At 46.8% G+C, this 20,574-nt stretch overlaps 1 protein-coding gene across 6 annotated transcripts in view; it reads right to left on the minus strand.

Annotated features, from left to right (window-relative positions):
- The window catches only part of AGBL4 (AGBL carboxypeptidase 4), a 1,081,794-nt gene that overhangs the window by 110,815 nt on the left and 950,405 nt on the right, over nt 1–20,574 (minus strand). For all 6 annotated transcript variants that reach the window (XM_088791130.1, XM_088791131.1, XM_088791128.1 and 3 more), the window contains 2 exons: nt 18,180–18,269; nt 8,081–8,195 (listed from right to left, as the gene is read on the minus strand). In XM_088791130.1, coding sequence (XP_088647256.1) covers nt 8,081–8,195; nt 18,180–18,269 — 205 coding nt within the window. The remainder of the gene's footprint in view (nt 1–8,080; nt 8,196–18,179; nt 18,270–20,574) is intronic.

Consider the following 20,574-nt stretch of genomic DNA (forward strand, 5'->3'; position numbering starts at 1 on the left):
AATGATGACGTTCTTGATTCTATCAGTGTTTCGCTCCTCCAGGCTCCCCAGCCACCAATTCTGGGTTACTGTCTCCTCTGAGGCCTGTCCTCACTGCAGAGCCAATTATTAAAATCAACTTGCTATGAACTCTAACTTTGAAATGCTATTCAGCTGCTTGCAGAGACAGAGATGGGGAGCTGCCTCCACAGACATCTAGCCATCTGGCCTTTCCTGCAGAACCTGACTGGGAAGCTCATTTGAATAATTGGTTTTGGCGGTGTGCACTTGTGGGTTAGACACCTGATTACACTGCCAGCCCCAGCGTCCTTTCAGCCGCCATAGAAACATCACTCAGGTTACATAAAGCAGGAGAGACTCTCTGGGAGGTAAGGCTCTGTCTGGTCCCTGCTGTCACTCATGCTTCATCTGGACTATGTGTCTCACTCACTGTGTGACCTTGAGCAAGTTAGTTAGCCTCTCTGTGGCTTGGTTTCTTCTTTGCTCAAAGGGGAAGAGTGGCTCCTGCTCTGCCTATGCCATAGTCTTCTTGAAAGTCTCTAAGAGAAGATCAGGGAGTTGTGACTTAGCAGAAATGCAGGTGGAAAAATTTAGGTTGAGGAGAGCTCAGCGTCAGATAGCAATGTGCATGTGGGCTGTATCAGAAGTATGGTCCTCAGAATTAGGCTTGTAATGGTCCCTTCCTACCTGTATTGCACTAGCTAGCTCTGGAACTTGAGGGTGTTACCTTCCCTACATACGCCTCAGTTTCCTCATCTGCAAAATGGGAATAATGATGGAGTTGTTCAAAGAATTAAGTGACACAATACATGCAAAATGCTTAGAATAGTGCCGGGCCCAGAAAGCTCACTGGCTGTTAGCTACTCACCAGCACTATTAATATCGCCATCATCATCATCATCATCATCATCATCATCATCATCATCATCATAACTGTTCAGTCCTGGACACCAAGCCTCAAAGACAGACAACGACAAACATCTGGAGTATGTTTGGAGGACAGCAGGAAGGGTGGGGAGAGGAATGGATTTCAGATTTCATATGGAAAGTTGGAAGGCTTTGGGAATCTTCAGCCTGGTGAACAGGAGTGGTTGGAATGGGCGGGGAGGAGTGGGGGCACATTCCTCAAACAGCTAACGGCTACTGTGTAAACAGTGGACTGAACCTGAGTAATCTTTCGGGAGGAAGAAGCAGAAGCAATGGGCTGGCAGGTTTAGCCTGAATATAAACACTCTCTAATGGTCAGAGCTGGCATGAGAACAACGCAAGCTTTGAGAGGGAGAGTCTCACCCAGCCCTGGCTGGAGGTGGACAAGCAGGAGGGGCATGGCTGTCACTTGGGGATGCTCCTGAGGGGATCCCTGCCCTAGGCAGGGCCCTGGACTAGATGTCTCTAAGCTCCCTTCTCACACTAAGGCTGATAATGCTATGGCAGGAGCACCAAGGAGGGTGGGTATGACTGGGGTAGGGAAGGAGGCACCGTGAGAAGAGGCTGGCAAATCTTTCTGGGAGGCTATGCTTGCAGTGGATCTTTGTTTTCCATTTCTAGCACGATGAAAAATACACAGGTTTTATGCTGTCAAAGAACAAAGGATATTGACATGCATTTTATATAGCTAATTTTTTGTTCTATTCTATTTTGAACAGTTTTAAATGTTTCCTCATTTGGATGTTGACATGGGCAAGATTGGCCGTTTATAATGTCTGCGTGTGTGTGTGTGTGTGTGTGTGTGTGTGTGTGTGTGTGCTGGAAATCTCTCTCCTGGTGTTTCACCCTCTGCCATGCTTAATGATCTTTTGCTATGCAAATCTCTTTTTATCTCCCTTTTATGTCTGATGAACTCCTGTATATCCTCCATCTTTCAAAAACCCTCCCGCATCACTCAGTCAGAAGGAAGCACTCACTCTTTCAGGAGCAGAGTAGCAGGGGGTTAATTCTGCAGCAGGCTACGATTGGCCTGACTGGGTTGCTAAACCCACTCTGACCCTTTCTGCTGAGGAACCAAGGGCAAGTTACTTGGTGCCGCTGTGCCTCAATTTCCTTCTCTATTTAAGATGGGGCTATAATACTACCTCCATCTTAGGGCTGCTCAGAGGGTTAAATGTGATGATACGTACTGGGGGTGCCAAAAAAATTGTGTACAAGTGGACACTTTGTTCAACGTTGCTCAAGCAGTAGTTCGCCGTAATCGGAAGTGTCTGGACACTGATGGTAACCACTTTGAGCACCTCTTGTAATTGCAGAAGTCAAACGTGACTTGTATTCATCTTTTGTTATCAGTATATATTGAGTATTACAATTTTAATACAGGTTTCCTTTCTTAAAATGTGTATACATCTTTTTGGCACCCTCTGTATATATATATAAAGTATAGTTTATACGCACTTAGACATTAGCTTGTATTCTACCTAGGCCTCCAAAGCATCACACACACCCATACACACACACACCTCTACTACAAACACAGGGCTTCTTAGTGAGAAGGGCTGCCTCTGATTTCCATCTGCTTCCCTAAGGCCCAATACAGGGCCTGACACTCAGCAGGTCCTCAGCAAACCTTAGATAAGTTGGATTCACTGCAGTCAAGCATTCTTTGCTACGTGAGGAGTGCCAGGGCCAAGAGACACAATGAGGAGTGGGTCGGCAGATTGCAGCAGCTCCACCATCTCCACCGTGGGGTCTGCTGTGGAATGCTATAAAGCTGTATTATTTCTGCACCACCCATGGAGGCCCGTTCCTCTCCCCCACCTCCACAGTTCCAAGAAGCACTGAGGTTTCCTGAAGATGAGAAATTTCACAGCATCTTTCTATCTTTTGGGTAACTGCGTATTTTATGATGACTAATAGGCAATTACTATGGTAATATTGCAATTCAGCATGTGTGAGGTTTGGGAAATGAGAAATTATGGGTAACTACTTTGGACTCATTTCTATGGTAACAAAAAGTAATTGTCATTAAATACCAGTTATACTGAGGCTGTACCTGGTAATTATAGATTTTTATGCCCAGAAACATAAATAAAACCAATAAATGTATTCAAAGGTCTACGACTGTTTACTTACACGTGGCTCTATGGAATACACAATGACAAGCACCTAATTAAGAAATGCAAACCCAACACAGAGTTTCATATTGTCATATGGAGATGGAGAGTCTGTTTTTCAAATCCAAGGCAACTTGTGTTTTACCCACACTCAGAAGAAAACACAGTGGGGTACAGGTGGGGTGGGGGCCGTCTTCTCTGCAAAGGAAATGATGAGGAAGAGGTGGCGGAAAGAGCATGCAAATGCTTCAGTGCATGTGGGCAGCCATGCCTACGGCTGGGCGCTGAGAATTGCCAGTGGATTATACACTGGCTCAGCCCATCACCCCCCAACCTAATACCTTCCAACTAAGAGCTGCCTGCAGCTTCTTGGCTCTACAATATCTGGAGTTACAGCATTCATCTGTAAGGACCGCTAGGCCCCAGAACTCTACAAAGATGCTCACATTGCATCAGTAGTCATGCCACTCTTATTTTTTTTATTATGGTAAAATACACAGAACATAAAATTTACCACTGCAATCATTTTCAAGTATACAGGTCAGTGGTATTAAGTACATTCTTAATGTCATTCTACCATGACCACCATCCATCTTCAAAACTTTTAATCAGGATGAAGCATCATCCTGACATCGGGGCTGCCACACCACGAGGTGAGGACCCCACCTCCACCCATACGCCCAGCCACCTCCCCTCCTCACCCCTGCCATCCCCAACTCGAGCTCTGGCATGGGGCCTGCCCAGCACCACTGCCCCACCCTGGGTGGGCCAAGGGTAGGCTCTTGGGCCCTGAGCTACAGGAGGTGGGGCAGGCCCAGGCCTGGCAGCTTCTGGGTTCTGTGCCTGCTGCTTGCAGTTTCGGGGGCTGCCTAACTGCAACTCCAGGACCAGCTCGGGGCCTGGGGTGGACCCCAGCGTGGATGGACTGCTCCCTCAGGGCCCGGAAGTGGGCGGAGGCTGTGCTCTGACCGGCATTTCAACGTGTGTGTGTCACCCACCAGACATCTTCCACCACTGCCAGGTGGGTCTCATGTGCCCCCCACCTGCCACGGAGCCACATCTGTCACAGGCAGCCCAGTAAACAATAGCTCCCCATTCTCCCCTCCACCCAGCCTGTGGCAACCACCCTTCTACTATCTGTCTCTATGATTTTGATTTCTCTGTATGATAGCTAATCTACACTGGGGGGTATAGCTTTGTTCCATAGCATAATGACTAAACACTGCTGTTGAGTTCATGTATTCATTTAGATGCTACATATCAAAGGCCCATTCTGTGCCAGGCACCGTGCCAGGCTTTGGGGATACAGGTAGACAAAGCCCTGACTTCATGGAGTTTACAGTCTACAGTGGAGACAGCCATTAAACAAAGTCACGTAAATGAGCACAGGATTACTAATAGGGGCAAAGGCTGTGAAAGGACAGTACAGTGTGCTCCGAAAGAGTATAATGGGAGCCCTACTTTATATTGGAGGCTCTGGGAAGGCCTGTCTGTGAATTGGCATTACACCTCAGACCCGAACTGAAGCAAAAGGCCAGAGTAATTGGAGTGTAATAGGGGACACAGTGCATCATTGCCCTGTGTCTTTTCTATATGCCGTAATAGCATTGTTACCTACCGTGACGTCACCTAACGATTACAGATGGCTACTGCAGGGTACGCTCTAGTTGCTTGTGTACACTTTAGTGTAGGACCTGCACCCTCCTCCGTACGCCACGGGCTACTAGAATGTAGTTAGCGAATGCTGCTGCTCTTGAACATAAAGAGCATTATCTATCATGGTGTAGCTGCCACCTTTTGCAATTAAATGCTAGAATGCACCTTGTCTAGTTTACTATAAATACAATAGTATAGATACTTGTATTTTATTAACTATAAGCTTTGAACGATCAACTCACCTGACTGTCCTCTAGACTGAATGACATGTTTCTTTAATATAGAAGAAAAAGAAGGTGAACAAGGAAGGGGAGAAGGAAGGGAGGATGAGGAGAGAAGAGGAAGAAAAAAGGAGCGGAGAAGAGGTTCCTCGAGGGCAGGCCTGACTCGAGTTGTTCACACAGGGTCTGGCCTATCACACGCAGGCTGGAGGGGACTGTAGGGTGGCAGGGAGCATCAGCAACCCCGGCTCACACAGCCCTGCATCCTTGCCTGCTCCTCACAGGCCACAGGACCCAGGGCAGATCAGTTCACTTCCCTGAGGCTCGAGAGAATGCACATCCTGGCGGGATGTTGAGAGCGTGAATCAGAGAGCATGCGAGAGGCCCGTTTCAGTGAGGTGACCAGTTCCTGGGAGGCCTGGCCCTGTGCACAAGTTTCCTCGCTCACTCCCCCACCTCCTTTTTCCTTTGTGCTTCTCACCTACTCTCCCTCCCTCCCTCCCACCTGTCCTGCTGTCCTCAAGCTAATTTGAGAAGATTTTTATTATTTGCGAGCAGAGAAAGCTTAAGAAAGGCACTCCTTCACAGAGAGGTCGTGAGGATTAAGTGTGGGGGTGCTTGACATGTGCTGGGTGGGCGAGCAGATTCCTTGCAGCGGCATTTCCCATGATGTGTTATGACCCTAACCCCACTGGTGGAGAGGTGGGCAGGTAGAGAGGAGGGGAACAAGCTCTACAGCAAAAGGATTCCTTGATGTTTAACTTTGGGAAACACTGAATACTTTATTTCTCCTCTTTAGATTCCTGCTTATTAGCATACTCAAACCTGAAAAATCTTATTGTAAAAAAAAACATGTTTAACTTTGCCTAGCTCTGTATTTCCCAAACTCACTCGAATTCCAAATTCTTTTTTCCCCCCCATAATGCCTTGGTAAGTCCCACCAAACCATGGAAATACTGCCGTAGACAGGAGACAGTGGCTCTGGGAGGGGCTGGCCTAAGGACCTCTAAGGCACCTTGAAGCTCTGAATTCTGAGTCTTTATGATTATTTTCCACATTCTCCAAATCTGTAGTAGTGAATTCCATGATTGATAGGCTCTTTGTTGCTCCTCAGAGCTGTTTTAGCAACAGGATTAATGCCTGTGGTTAGAGGTTTTTCTCCATCTCTCATAATGAGAATCACGTCTTTTCACTAGGAGAAGGTTGAGGGCTTAAACTTCTGTACAGAATCAATTCTGAGGGCTACAGCTCTTTTATCCTGAAATCCAAAATCACAAAATCTGGACTTTGAAGACATAAAAAAGTGTCTAGTTCCCCATCGCTACCCTACTGACCATCTGAAACCCAGAGCGGGGAGGCATTTTGGCCACGGTCACAGACCTTTTTTCCAACTCATCATCCCTGGATGCAGACGATAACATAAATATGTATGTAAAGTGGACAGTATTGACCTCTTTCTGACCACTGCCGCTCTTGTAATTAAGCAGAAATGTTAACATAAATCAAATGGTCTTTCTACCACCATTATCACTCGCAGTGCATTCTGTCCAGGGAAGGTAGAAAAGCATTGCTCTCAGGTCTGCAGCAAGCCATAAAACCTGCCAGCGGTAATAAACCATCACTTGAGCCAATTAAGAGAGGAAGCAAAACTGTCTTTAATTAAGGCATCGTGCATCCCATGGGCTCTCTCTAACTCACATCCAGGGGGATGAGGAAGCCCCTCTGGACCCAACTGCCATGCTCTTGAAAAGCAGTAAACCAGCTCTGTTTAAAATGGACCTGGCTTGTATCAGACAATCTGGGTTCTGGTCTGAGCTCTGCCACTGCCCTTGGGCAAGTCTCATCTCATCTCTGGGCCTCAGTTTCTTCATCAGTAAAGTCCTGGCTTTTCTTTGCTCATATTCATCAAACACTTTTTAAACATCTACTGTGTGCTGATTCCTGCTACTAGGCACTGGGGTATGTACTACGATCCTCAAGGCGCAGCCCCTGCCCCTGGTGGCTTGAGGCCCAGTGCAGCCATGCAACGGATAAAACTGGTTCAATAACCAGTCTGGTGGGAGCTCAGAGAAGGTATTGACCAGTTCTGCTTGGAGGTTTGAGGAATGTTTTCCAGAAGGAGGGGCACAAGCTGAGTTGTGAAGAGTGGTTAGTGAGATGAAGACGGGAAGAGGAAATTCTGGGCAGAGGGCAGCCTTTATAAAGGTGAGGGGTCAGAGACAAACAGGATACATCCAGGGACGAAGCTTTGCTTAGTGTGGCTACAGCCACAGTTCTAAGAGTGGAGGGTGGGAGGTCAGACAGGAGGGTGGGAAGGGAGGCAGCGTGGGGGACAGAGGGGCACCAGGTCATCCAGAGGGTCGCATACGGATCTGAGGAGTTTCAATGTTTCCTCAAGCATTGTGGGACTAAGCGACAAGCTGGATAATTTGGACAGTGAGGGTAGACAGTCAATAATTTACTGGCTGTGAGACTGGGTAAGTCAGTTGCCTCAACTGTGAAATAAGGGTAATAACACTCACTGAGAGGATCAAAGTTCTTTTGGCAGAGGGTCCCCTGAGCAATGGAATTTTAGGCTGTAATTATGGTGCTACCAGGAGAAAGAGAATTCAAGACAGGAGTGTCTGAGTACGTGGGGCTACGGGTATGCCAACACTAAAGAGAAACACTGTCAGATAATCTGGGATGCCACATGCCATCATTAATGACCTCCAAGAAGAAACAGAGAAATGAAACAGTAATCATTATAACCACCATAAGATATTCTGTAAAGCACATTCCTCCCCACCATTTCTTGTGATGCTCACAAATGCCCTGTCACGTAAGTTATTATTGTCTTCATTGTGCAACAGAAACTGAGCATCAGAGGGAAAGTCAATTCCCCAAGGTTACACAGGAAATAGGTGCCAAAACGGGTATTAGGCCTCCTGACTCCTGGCCCAGCAAGCTGCCCAGCAAACCCCATCACATGACCTCAGATGGTGGTGCATGAAACAGCCTAGGCTCTTTAGCCACATTCTTAAGAGCCAGGGTGAAACTTCCTCTAATGAACTCATCGGTAGTCTGAATATTCTTCCTCAAATATATACCCCATTTTTCTTGTTTCCATGCCACCATCTTCTGACTGCCAGCTTCCAAGCATGCTCCCCCATCCCTCACCTGTAATTGCCCAGGTAGACTCCATCTGGGTTGAGCATTGGTGCAATCTTGAAGACCAGGTGCTCCCGTAGGACACGGGCAATCGGGTGCTGGCTTATAAGGAAGTCAATGATCCCTAGGGAAAGAGAAGCGCTTGGGTTAACCTCACAGTGTTTCAAGAAGGACGGAGCACATTTTTCTCAGCTTGGAAACAACGAGAACCGAGTAAGTGATTTGGGATGTATGTTGTTAGCCACAGTAGATGTATGGCTATGGATTAGGGGCTGCCCAGTGAATTTCATAAATACATGTTTCTAAGAGATAGCTCAAGACATAATATTGAAGCCCCCGGGTAGGAGGGAGGGAGTGTTTCCTGTGGAGAGTACAGGGGGAGCGTCCAAGAAAAGACAGCATTTAAACACTGCGTCAGAGGGCCCACAGGGTTTTGACAGACAGAGATGGGGGAGAAGCAGGATAAGCTGAACAATAAATTAAGAGATGCTCTCTAATGGACACACTGTTGGCTAAAAGTTGACATTGGATTGGCGGCTATGGAGTCGAGGACCTTAGGGATCTACAGGTAAATCCTCATGCTGCTGGTGGGCACACGAGGAAGCAGAGGAGAAGGAATGTGACTCAAGTCACAGGAGAAGGAGGCTTCTTCAATGTTCCCCAACTCTGCTTCTTTCCCCCACTGTGGGCGTCCTCTGTTCCCAGACCCCAGGGCTGACTGCCCTCTCTGCTTTTCACTGACACCAATACATTTTGCTTCCAAGTCACCAAATTTAGAAAAGTTGAATTTTCCTTCCCTCTCCTCCCATAGTCAGACAGTCCCAAGTCCCTTGGGTGAATTTAGTTAATCTGCCCCTCGTCTCCATCCCTCTGCCTCTCTTCTACTCTAGGCCACCATCACATATGGCCTGGATGACAACAACCACACCTGGCTTGGTGACAACAAACCCCTTTGGGATATGGTCTCATCACTGCAGCCAGAGTGATCTTCCAAAAGTGCAAATCTGACCCTGCCCCTCCCCTCCTTGATATCCTGATACCCTTCTGGTGGTGGCCTGCGTATTGCTACAGGAGAATGGGTGACAAAACAAACAACTCTGAGCCCTTGCCTGTTCCCTCCTCTCCTCCATGTTTCTACTGCTTCATTGAAGACCTGAAAACAATGGGCAAAATGGTGCTCTGCCATTCCATGACATGCTAGAAAGTAATAGGAGAGTACAAAACCCTCCCAAAATGTAGACGGGGAAAGCCTTTCCTGTTGGAGAGAGCAGGAAAGGCCTCAAGGAGAAAGAAACTTCGAGCTGGGCCCTAAAGGTAAGTAAGCTTTGATAGGAGGAAGGGGGCAGGGTAACTAAGAACAATGCACACACCCAGCGGCAGGCACTTGGGTCTTGGAATGATAAACCTCCAGGGCACATTCCAGGGCTGCTGTGACCAGTGAGGGACATCTCAGGCTTTTTCATTAAGCCAAGAGCTGACAATTCCTGGGCAGCCGAAAGCCAGCTGGACATCATTTACTTCTCGGCTGAGGCGTCAGTAGACCAGATGCCCTAATTTATTTGTTGGTCTTCATATTAAAGCTGCAGTTTGCCAGTAAACAAGCAGGGAGGGTAATGATGCCAGGCGCCCTTGTTAGGGGCTAATAATTGCTTAATCTGTCCACTAATTGACCCCAGCTCCCAGGGTGTCCCTTCATCAAGGAGCCAGCCTGAGCTCAGGGCCTGGCCACGCTGCCTCAGAGAATGGTTTCTGGAAATGGAGTAGCTCATTGTGATCCATCCTCCTTCACAGATGAACAGATTAATTGGACTGCCAATTAGGCAGCTAATAAAAGGATGAGAGGAAACAAAGCCAGGCGAAAGGCTGCAGCGACCCAGAGCTCCCACTCTCAGAGTGAGGGCGAGGAAGGAGAGAGGTTTTAGACTCATCTTTTGGCTTGAGGTCAGATGCAGTTCAACCAGAACCATTCCCATTGATCAGGAAGTGGGGAGGAAATCTTGCACTTTGTTTTGGTGGGGAGGATGGTAAGCGGAGAGGAATAGGAGGAGAGTAGAAAGGAAATGCCATCCCTGGCCATGGGCCAAAAGCATTGCATGGACCGAGGCAGCAGAAAGAACATGGACTTGGGGACCTGTATTCGAATCCTAACTGGTTGTTAACTAGAGAAGTTACGAGCTTTCTCTGACTGTTTTTTCATCCTGATACAAGGATAATAATACATAATCTGGAAGACTGCTGTGGGTTAGAACTCCTGTATTTTAATTGCCTGACACAACACCGGAAAATTGTGATGTGCTTTAATCCACTCACTTAAATCAAAGCTTGAAAGATAATGGGGGTAGTGAAAAACAGAATGGATTTTGGAAGTAGGAGTTGTGGTCTGTGAAATTTACTAACTATGGGATTTGGGAACGAGGATAATACTGAATTGGAGAAGCCAACAAACCAGCAGGCAGAGACCCTGGGTTCCAGTTTGGGCTCAATTACTCAGTGACCTTTAGAAAGCCTCTGGGCCTACTCTCTACTTTAAAATTAGGAGAAAGAACTCAGTAGTTCTCCAGGATGTATCCCCTCCCTGACAATCTATGATTCCCTCTATTTTATTCCTCTCTCCCAGAGCAAAAGAATCCTTCTCTTGTCAAGTGAGGAGAACAATCTCCCTCCTGCTGGGAGATGCAATCAGCCCCCCTAAGATCAGTCTCTGTCCCTTTTAGTAAACAAATTTGCAGTTCTTTCCTTTCAGTTGCTTTCATCAGGAAGGTGGGAGAAAGCAGAATGACAGGAAGGCTGGGGTCTGCAGAGCCTGGAGGAGCAGAAAGATGTGGTGGAGGATTTGAAAGTACAGCTGGGCAGCAGCGATCACTACCCTGAGCCGACACTGGCCTGGCCACGCTGGACCTTGCCCGGGAAAACCACAACTGAACACTATTGTTATTTCTCCCAGTGTATTTGGTTCAGAGCAGGGCACACAGCAGGCGCCTCATAAATACCCATTGGTAGACGGGGCCCCAGGAATTCATTTGACTTTGAAAAGCATAGGGTTACTTGAACAGATAATCACTCGTTCTATCAACATTCACGGCAAGGTCCACGTCATGAGCTTGGCATCCAAGAGGAAGAAGAGGCTCCTGCGGCACAGGGGTGCCTGGTAGGAAAACAACCCCCCCTCTACTGACTGGCCAAGGCTCTGGCGGGAACAGCACAGGGAGCCGTGAGAAGCCAGCCGGGGCTCAGGAAGGGCATAGTGAACAGAGACACAAGGCCAACTGGCACGAGCCAGATGAAACCTTGCCAGGAGAAGGGGTTCCAGGCTGGGGAATTTCTACACAAAAGCTGGGAGGCGAGAAAGATGACAGCCTATTTACTGACAGAGCTCTTCAGTTCTAGGGGGCATAGCTTCTGTGTTTAAAGGCACAGACTCTGAAACTGGACTCTCTGGGGTTGGTGACCTGAGTGGCCTCACCTCTCAGTTCCTCAGTTGCTCCCTCAGCTCCCAAGGAAAGAATAAGTGTTACTGGTGGGTTATTGTGAGGCTCTCAGGGAGTTAACAGAAGCAAATTGTCTGGCACACAGCAAGTGCAGTCTGTGTTGTTTTAATCATTGTTATTACTTGGTTTGGCTGAAGGCGTGGGGTTGGGAGGATGCTGAGAGGGAAGCAAGAGAGGTAAACGGGGACTTGCTGGTCCAGCTGAAGAATATGAGGGCACAAGAGCCATTGCAAAGCACAAGGTCAGATCTGCACTTGGGAGAGCTCCCCCTGGCTGTCGTGTGGAATGTGGGTTGGAGTAAGTAGTGGAAGGATGGGATGCCTGAAGGCTGAGGGGGTGGAGGTGGGAGGCAGACGTGGCACAGAGCCAGCAAATATACAGAGACTGCAGTCAGGTACCAGGGTCCAACACGGTGGTGACTGGCAGGGGCTGTGCAGTGACCAGGGTCCAGACAGTCATGAGCGTGCAGCGGGTAGAGGGCAAGCAGTGTGGGTAGACGGTGACACCCAGGACAAACTGTTTGTCTACCACCCCCCAACACCATCACTCCTCGCTGAAATCATGCAACTTGGGGGAAAGGGACCCCCACATGACAGATGACGTGTCTGGTGCCTGGCAGAATGAGGCCTCCAAATGAAAACTGAGGTCAGTAATAGGAAAATAAGGAAAGTTACTTTTCCTGTACCTCTGAGTTTTGGGGATGGAGGCTTGCATCTGCTGTTCGAGTCTGTCTCTCCCCCAGACTGTAAGGCTCCAGAGGACAGGGACAGGTGTGCCTTTGCCACTATTTTGTCAGGACCTAGCTCCATGCCGGCCAAACCCAGTCCTCAGTAGGCATGAGAGCCATGAAGGAAGAAAGATGGAGCACTGCCGAGCACTGTATGTCATTAGCTGGACTGGCCTGTAATTCTACTGGCTCTGTTTTACAGAGAGGGAAAGAAAATCATGGTGTGGACATCACTTGCTGAGGGTCGTACAGGGAACTAGATGGGATTCAGACCCAATACTACTGGTTTCCAAGTGGTGCTTTTTCCACTAAGGCCAGATGGGAAGAGTGAGGAGTCTGTGTGCATGTGATTTGCAGAGTGATTTGCACGTCTGCCTGCATGATTTTCTCTCTAGGGAGTTCTGTGTAAGCTTTATTGTTGCTGTTCTCTGCTAAATGGCAGAGTACAGCAGTGGGAAGAGCCCAGGCTTGAAATAAGACAGTTGGGGTTCTCTGCTGGTCCCCAGTAGGGGTCACATGACAGTAGCCTCTGCCGACCTGGGACCAGGCCCCTGTCTTCCGTCAGCCAAGCCCAGGGGACCCAAATTTGGAACCACAGGGAGTCTGGCACCGAGTGGCCTGAAGTTCAGAGTCTAAGGTCTCACCCTCCCACCCTGACTCTGCCCATTTCACAGATGAGAGACAGAGGCTTGGGGAGGTGAAATGCCCCAGGAGAACTCCTCAGTGGACCTAATGTGCTTATGTGAGGCTGTTTGGGATAGAGACAGAGAAGAGGGAGAAAGGCTGAGGCATGGAGGTGGGAGGAAAACAGAGTGGGGGAGGGGAGGGAAGAAGGGGCAAAGGTCACCACTTCACTGAGAGGAAATATTAGGCTGTGCTGATCCTGGTGGCTGTGAGTGCCTGGTGTGTGTGTGTCCCCTCCCTCCTCCTCTTACCCACAAAGGATAACCTGAGGGTGAGCTCCCTGAGAGAAGGACAGCTCTATCACCACACCACAGTCCAGGCCCTGGTGGGGCTCAGGCTGGGGACAGGAAACCTGAGCCTCGTCCCCACTCTACCACTAACTTGCCAGGTGACGTTCAGTGCATCCCTTGGCTTTTCTGAAGAGTAGGGCTGAGAGCTGCCCAGTGACCTGGCAGGATGACTGTGGAAGAGTGAAGAGAGAAGAGAGTGGGCAAGGCATGGTTGTACCTACACATGCCTGAGGCTGCAGTGAGCACTGACGTACGTCACCTCATTTAAGCCCTCACAGCAGTTCCTTGAGGACCATACTGCTGTCCCCACTTTGCAGGTGGAGAAACTGAGGTTCTGAGAGCTGAGGACTTGCTGAAGGTTCTCCAGCTAGAAGGTGGAAGTGGCAGGACTCAAACTCAGGCCTGCCAGAGTCCAAAGCCTCTGCTATGCCCACTGCCCCACGCCACCCTTCAGAGGGGATAAGCCTTGCCCACGGTATCATTCCATGAATGTAGGTTTAATTAACTCAATTATGAAGGATCTGAATTACGAAGGCAGCTTTATTGAAAGAGCAATCCCTGGACTAGGAGGAAGACCTGAGGTCTAGTTCTGGCCAAAGTTCTGATGTGCATTATGGTCTTCACTGCACGTAAATGAGGAGGGTTCATAGAATGGCTCTCAGGAAGCTGGCGAGGAAGCAGGGGAGTTGCATGGTGTAGACGTCACACACCTGGGTTTGGCTTCACAGTAAGGATCAGAGGCACCGTACCTGCCATCTGCAAAGTACTCAATTAGTGCTACCTCTTTCCCTACTAAGAACACGAGTTTAGTGCTTACTGTACTCCAGATACTGTCCTAAATGTTTTATGAATATTAACTCAATCTTCATAACAACCCTCTGAGGCAGGATTCCTATTATAATTTCCCTTTCGAGGTTAAGGAACGGAGACACGGAAGTGTTATGGGCGATCCCCAAGGTCATACTGTACTAAGTGGAGTGCTGGGACCCAATGCCAGGCAGTGTGGCTCCAGAGACTGCTAAATACACTGCGCTACAGGGCAACGTGGAGCTCATCGTAGCTGACGCACACAGGGAGTTTCGCCTCACAGAGACCAGGAGAGGAGTGTGGGGCAGCAGAAGGCTGGCTGAGACTCAGCCGTCCCACCTCCAAGTGGAGCCTTGAGGAAATCAAAGCTCTGCCTCCCTCAAGGATACTCGCTACCGGAGCTCTGCGATGATGTCTTCACTCTACTCCCACCAGCAGATGTGTCAGCAGCTCTGCAGAGACAGCCTTCGCCCCAGCCAGATGGGGACGACCAGGCCCCACAGTCTGCTCCCCTGTCAAGGTCACTGAGTCAGTTACTGGGGAAGAAGTTAACAGAACGGAAGGTACCTCAGCCATCCCTCCAGGCCTTGGGCCCTCCTGCCTTCCCCACAAGGTGGGCAGGGGCGGGGACCCAGCTGAGGGGAAGAAAGCCCAGCTGAGCCCTGAGGGGCTGTGGTCGTGGCTGACTCCACAGGGCTGAGACCCTTGGAAAAGGCTGTGTCTCAGTCTCTCTTTGGCAAAGATGCCTGACTTCAGCTGGCTCAAGGAAGGAGGAATTGTGTGTCTCAAGGGACAGAGATAGGGAAAGAGGACGGCAGGATTGGGGAGGTGGGTCTCAGGCCATATCTGCTGCAAATTAGCTGTGTGACCTTAGGTAAGCTACTCTACTTCTCTGAGCCTCCATATCCTCTTTTGTAAAATGCACATCAGTTATGGGGAGCCAGGGCTCTGTTTTTTCCAGGCATAAAGCTTGGTCTTCTAACATTCCCCACCCCTGAGTGGGGCGGAACAGCATGTACAGAGGCTTGGCAGATGCCCATCCAAAGCCCCCTTCTGCTATTTATTGGCTGTGTGACCTTTCTGAACTGAGATTTAGCATCCCAGAGCCAACACAGCATTTGTTCCTTAAAACGGCCCCATGAGATAAACAAGATAATCCCCTATTATAGATGTGGAAAATGACAATCGGAGACCCAGCCCTAGGCCTAAAATAGCTCATGGTTTAAATGGGAAGAAACAAATATATCTCAAATATATAACAAGTCAGGGTAATAAAGATGACCATCAGGCAATCCACAACATGGGCACAAAGCAGGGGCCTGGAGAAGGTGGGCAGAGGGCCCACCAAGGATATCTAAAATGAACTTTGGGGATGAGAGGTGTTTGCCAGGTGGTAAGGAGCCACAGGCAGAGGGGCAGCATGCGCAAAGGCCCAGTGCTCAAGAGAAGGGTGTCCATTTAGGGAGTAAGTTGTGTATGGCTGGGGATGTAATAAGGCTGAGGCCAGAGAACTGAGCAAGAGCCAGATCATGAAGGCGTGTGAATGTCATGCCAAGGAGTTGGGAGTTTATCTTGGGAAGGTCGTGGGGAAGCATCGGAAGGCTCTGCCAAGGAGGGCACACTGATTGAAAGCCTACAGGACAGCAATGAGTCTAGCAACTCAGCACCATCTGATTCCTTTCTGATAAAGCAGGGTCAAGGGAGAGAGCATCTGAGCTCTGCTCACGTTCTCTACGCCTCATGCCTTCTCTGTGAAATGGGATGGTGGCCCTGCCCCCTCTATCCTGCCCACATAGGAGGTCGGCACGGGAGTTTGAGCTCTCACAGATGAAAGTATTGATGGTAAGCCTACTGCCTTTTTACAAACAAGGACAAAATAGTTGCATCTGATCAGCTGGGGGAACAGGTCTGCTGCCAAGTTTAGTAACTGACAGATGGCTTCAAGGAAAGGGGTTGGTAAAACCAGGAGGGATCTGGGAAGAGGTTATTACAAGGACAGTGCTGGGAGAGAAAAAGCCCGGAAGTGAGAATGCCAAGGAGTAAGCTAAGGTGACTGGAGCGAGAAGTTGGGACACCTGAGCTGTGCCTCTTCTGAGCTGCTTGGCTCTGGGCAATCACTGTCTCCCCCGGAAACTGTCTCCTCACCTGAAACAGGGGGAGGCAGTCGTGCCTGTTGCAGGGCTGGAAGAATATGAGTGGGGAAAATGAACCTCATTTGTTTGCATCATGCCTTATAGTTTACAAAGCAGATTACCTGCTTCATCTTCTCAGAGTCCCATGAGGAGGGAGAAGATATCTGTTGAGTGCCTTCGGTGTGCCAGGCACAGGAGTGGGTGTTTGTTTACTTTCATCTCATGCCAGCTTCATCTCAGCCTTCAGAGAGATATTGTTACCCTAATGTATTTTACATCTGAGGGAACTGAAGTCACACTGATAGGAACTGGCAGAGATAATATTTGACCCCACGATCATCAGATGACAAATCACCAGATATTTCCATGGCAGCACGCTACCCCCCCTCACATTATATAACATGTTTTTTTTTCATATCTCTTTGACCTCCTAGTCATTTTGAGACTAAAATGAGATAAATGACTTAACTTCTCCAAACTTCAGTTTTCTCCTATGTAAAAATAGAGTTAATGTTAGTTCCTATGACATTGAAAAACTAATGCGATTAAATTAAATCAAATTAAAAATAAATCATTAAAATAAAGTATGTCAAGTGCTTAGAACAGTGCTTGGCACATGCATAGTATCATGTATTTCATATAAAATACACCCACGAGACAATTAAAAAAGGCAAAGTACTGGCAAGACTGTGGGACAGTAGGAACTCTTATACATTCCTTGTGGCAGTGACAATACCTAGTGAAGTGAAGACGCACCCATCTTATGACCCAGCAGTTATAGTCCATGGTTAAAAACCCTAGAAAAAACTGTGCACAAGGTGACGTGTATAAGGGGATTTGTATCAGCATTATTTGTAAGAAAGAACACTGTAAACAACTTAATTGTCTGTTTTCAGGAGAATAGATGGGTAAGTTGAGGTACAGACTGACATGGCATAGAAACAAGTGAACTACAGCTATTTTCACCAACCTGGGCATTGGGTGAAAACAAGCATCAATGCATATAGAATAATAGCATTTTTATAAAGTCAAAAACCATGGAAAACTAAAAAATACATCGGTTAAGAATACCTACCTGTATAGTAAAACTGTTAAAAAAGACACATAAAATTCAAGCTAATGGCTATTTGTGTCAGAGGGAAGGTAAAAATGAGAACAAAGGACTTTAAAGAAATAGACAATATTCTGTTTCTTAAATTGAGCATTTGTTAAATTATTATTAGGTTGATGCAAAAGTAATTGCGGTTTAAAAGGTTAAAAATAATTGGGAAAACCACAATTACTTTTGCACCAACTTAATATTTATATATTATTTATTGAATATATTTATATTGCTGACTGATACATATATGCATGCATGGGTTCATTATATATTGCTGATTAATTAAATATATTTTATATAAATTAAATATTTAATAATAAATAAAATGCAATTATACAGAGATATATTTGAGAAGAGAAATTATGTCTTATTTACCTCCGGTTGTCTGATACCAGCCATGCTTCTTTGCTCGAGGTAGGTATTTCAAAAGTTGTTAAGTGAATGATTGAATAAATGAGTGAACAGATAATTTTTAGTTATTACTTCTCCAGCTCACGGCCTGTCCTTCTACCAACATGTACATTGGCCTGGGGCCAGATTTGTTATTGTTATAAACCACTGGAAGCAAGTAAAACAAAGCTAGAGCGTGTAGGTGACTCTGTATGGCTCATCTTCAACAGAGCACATGAAAGAGGACTTCACCCGGCTTACCTATTCCCTTACACATCCACCCAGTCATCCATCCATTCATCCATCCATACATGCAGTCAATAGCTATTGAAAATAAATCCTAGTGGAGATCAAGCGTAATCTCTTTAGACGTGAAGGAAATTCCCCCCAAGATAACGATTATGTTACACACTGTCCCAGAGCCCCTCACAGTGCCCCAGTTGGATGTGAGGGATTAGCACAGATGCCCATGAGATCCTGCAACTCACCTTGGCACACAAATGAAGAGGGTGTTTCCCCTGGGTGGACTCGTCCCGTGATGAATATCACCTTCTGCTCTGCCCCTTCCCGAAGATTGTCTGTAAGATAAAATGAAAGAAGGTTTCTTAGGAGGGTGGGGAAAGCTGAGACTAGGGGTTGGTATATGGGGCTCGGGGGCAGGAAATGGGTTGGGTGCTTTACATTTAGCTCTTAAATCATTGGGTTAGACCATTTAGGCCCAGTCACTGCTGACTAACTAATTATGCCCCTGGTTACTCAATATTAAGAGACTATATCCCATTTCTTGGTGCAACTGACCATATTACTATTATAGTCATCTTAAGAGGTCATGAGTGAAATTAAATCCCAGAAGCTGATCTATAAATGTGGATAATACTGTCTACTTCTAGGGTTGTTGTAATATTAAACAAGCTTACATATTGCCTAGTACACAGTAAATATTTAGTAAATGATGGAGTAAAGAAGCTAGTATTTATATTAGTAATAGTAGCAGCTGCTATTTAATTAGCTCCTTTTGTGTCAGCCACATTATACACATTATTTATACTCCTTACAGAAACATGCACATTAATATTCCTTTTTATAGAGGCAGAGACTGAGTCTCAGAGAGGTTATATAACTTGTTCAAGAGCACACATATAATAAGTGGTGGGAGAAGGTAGAAATGACCAGGGAGCTGTGACCTGCACAGTTCTCAGGGCTCACACAGGACTAGGAATCATTTGAATTTCCACCATTTTGAATTCCCTCCCTCATCATTCAGGGCACTCAGTGGAGAACCCAGAAGGGCCATGCCTTAGTGGTGGGGCAAACTACTCTAGCCTAACAAAGTTTAAAAATCTCAAGAGGATCAAACTGAACAAAAGAAACTTAACTGCCTGCTATATAAAGCCCAACTCTCTTTAAAGGGAGACAACAAAATCCAGAAATTCAACAATATATAATTCACAAAATCCAGCAACCAATAATAATTATTAGACATGCAAAGAAGTAGGAAAATATGACCCAAAATCAGAGCCCAAGCTCTTGCTGCCTTTACCAAAGTCTCACTTTTATAATGAAATATAGCTACTGTGCAAAGACGTTGTTAGACAAAAGCAATAACCAAGAGTGACAGTCCCAGAAAGAAGGGGCAGGACGAGGGTACTTAGCCATGGGCAGAGAAAACACTGATTGACCCAGAACAAAGACCTGAAGTGAATTCAGAAATGAACATTGAGGGAAGGTGAATTACAGTAATCCATCTATGAGAGAGGATGATCTGGAGAGAAAGGACAGTTAGAAATGATGAATAGGAGGATTTCAGGTTATTTTGAATGTGATTCATGATCCCCACTTTTGATACACTAATATCAAAGACTAAACAACAACAACAAAAGTTTATTAAGCCTGGTTCTAAAGGCTTGGAACTTGCTTGGTCTATTGGGGTGACCAGTAGAGGCTGAGGTTACTACTTCCTTAATAATAGGTCTCTGAAAGGCAGCAAGATGTAAATGGAGTCAATGTGTTTCTGAGAACTCACTGTGTGCTCAGCTGTATGTTAGGCACCATTAGGAACAAAGGGAGAGAGAGGAGCTTCACCTTTTACAAAGAAGTTATGGTTTCAAAGAGAACATAGAGACCTGAACGTTTCCCGGACTGAATAAAGCTGTGACTTTCAAGGGAGAAACTGAGACTTTCACAGCGTATATTTAACGTCTTTCCCAGGACCCTGCATGCAGTAGGTACTTAAGAATTGGCTGTTGAATTAATATATAAAAAATACTCATATAGGTCATGGTTTACAAAGAAATTTAGACACACGTTATCCTATTTACATTTCATCATGCCTCTGAGAGGTGGACAGTATTAACCCCATTTTACAGGTGAGGGAACTGAGGCTCACAGGCGGAAGGGACATGCCCAAGGTCATGCAGCCAACAGTGGTCAAATCAAGTCCCAGTGCCCCTTTCACCATCCTGTCTCCTGGATCCACTATCAACAATATAAGATTCTACATCCACTGTATTTCCATCTATAACATACACAAAAGAATTTGGTGTCAACCCTTATTGCTGATGGAAGTTGAACTATTGTCATAGTATTTATATTGCTTTTTCATTAAAAAAAAATGCCACCAAGCCTTTTTGAAAAACACTGTCTACCATTGATGCCATCTATCTCAGCAGCCCAGAAATGATAAATGGCTGTACCAGGGCCCGCTGCGAAGCCTACCTTTGTGGTTGTCTCCTCTGACCCAGTAGCAACTCAATTGCATTCAACGTTTCTGCTGACCACAGGAAAATGCAAAATGGGTTTTCTATTTGCACACTAATTTTACTGAGCCCCTGCGTCTTCATAAAATGATAACGTGGGGCTAATAAAAATCGAGCATTCCGGGTG

The sequence above is a fragment of the Rhinolophus sinicus genome, chromosome 14, assembly GCF_057876585.1.
Source record: "Rhinolophus sinicus isolate RSI-liver-muscle chromosome 14, RSI-T2T, whole genome shotgun sequence".
Lineage (NCBI taxonomy): Eukaryota > Metazoa > Chordata > Mammalia > Chiroptera > Rhinolophidae > Rhinolophus > Rhinolophus sinicus.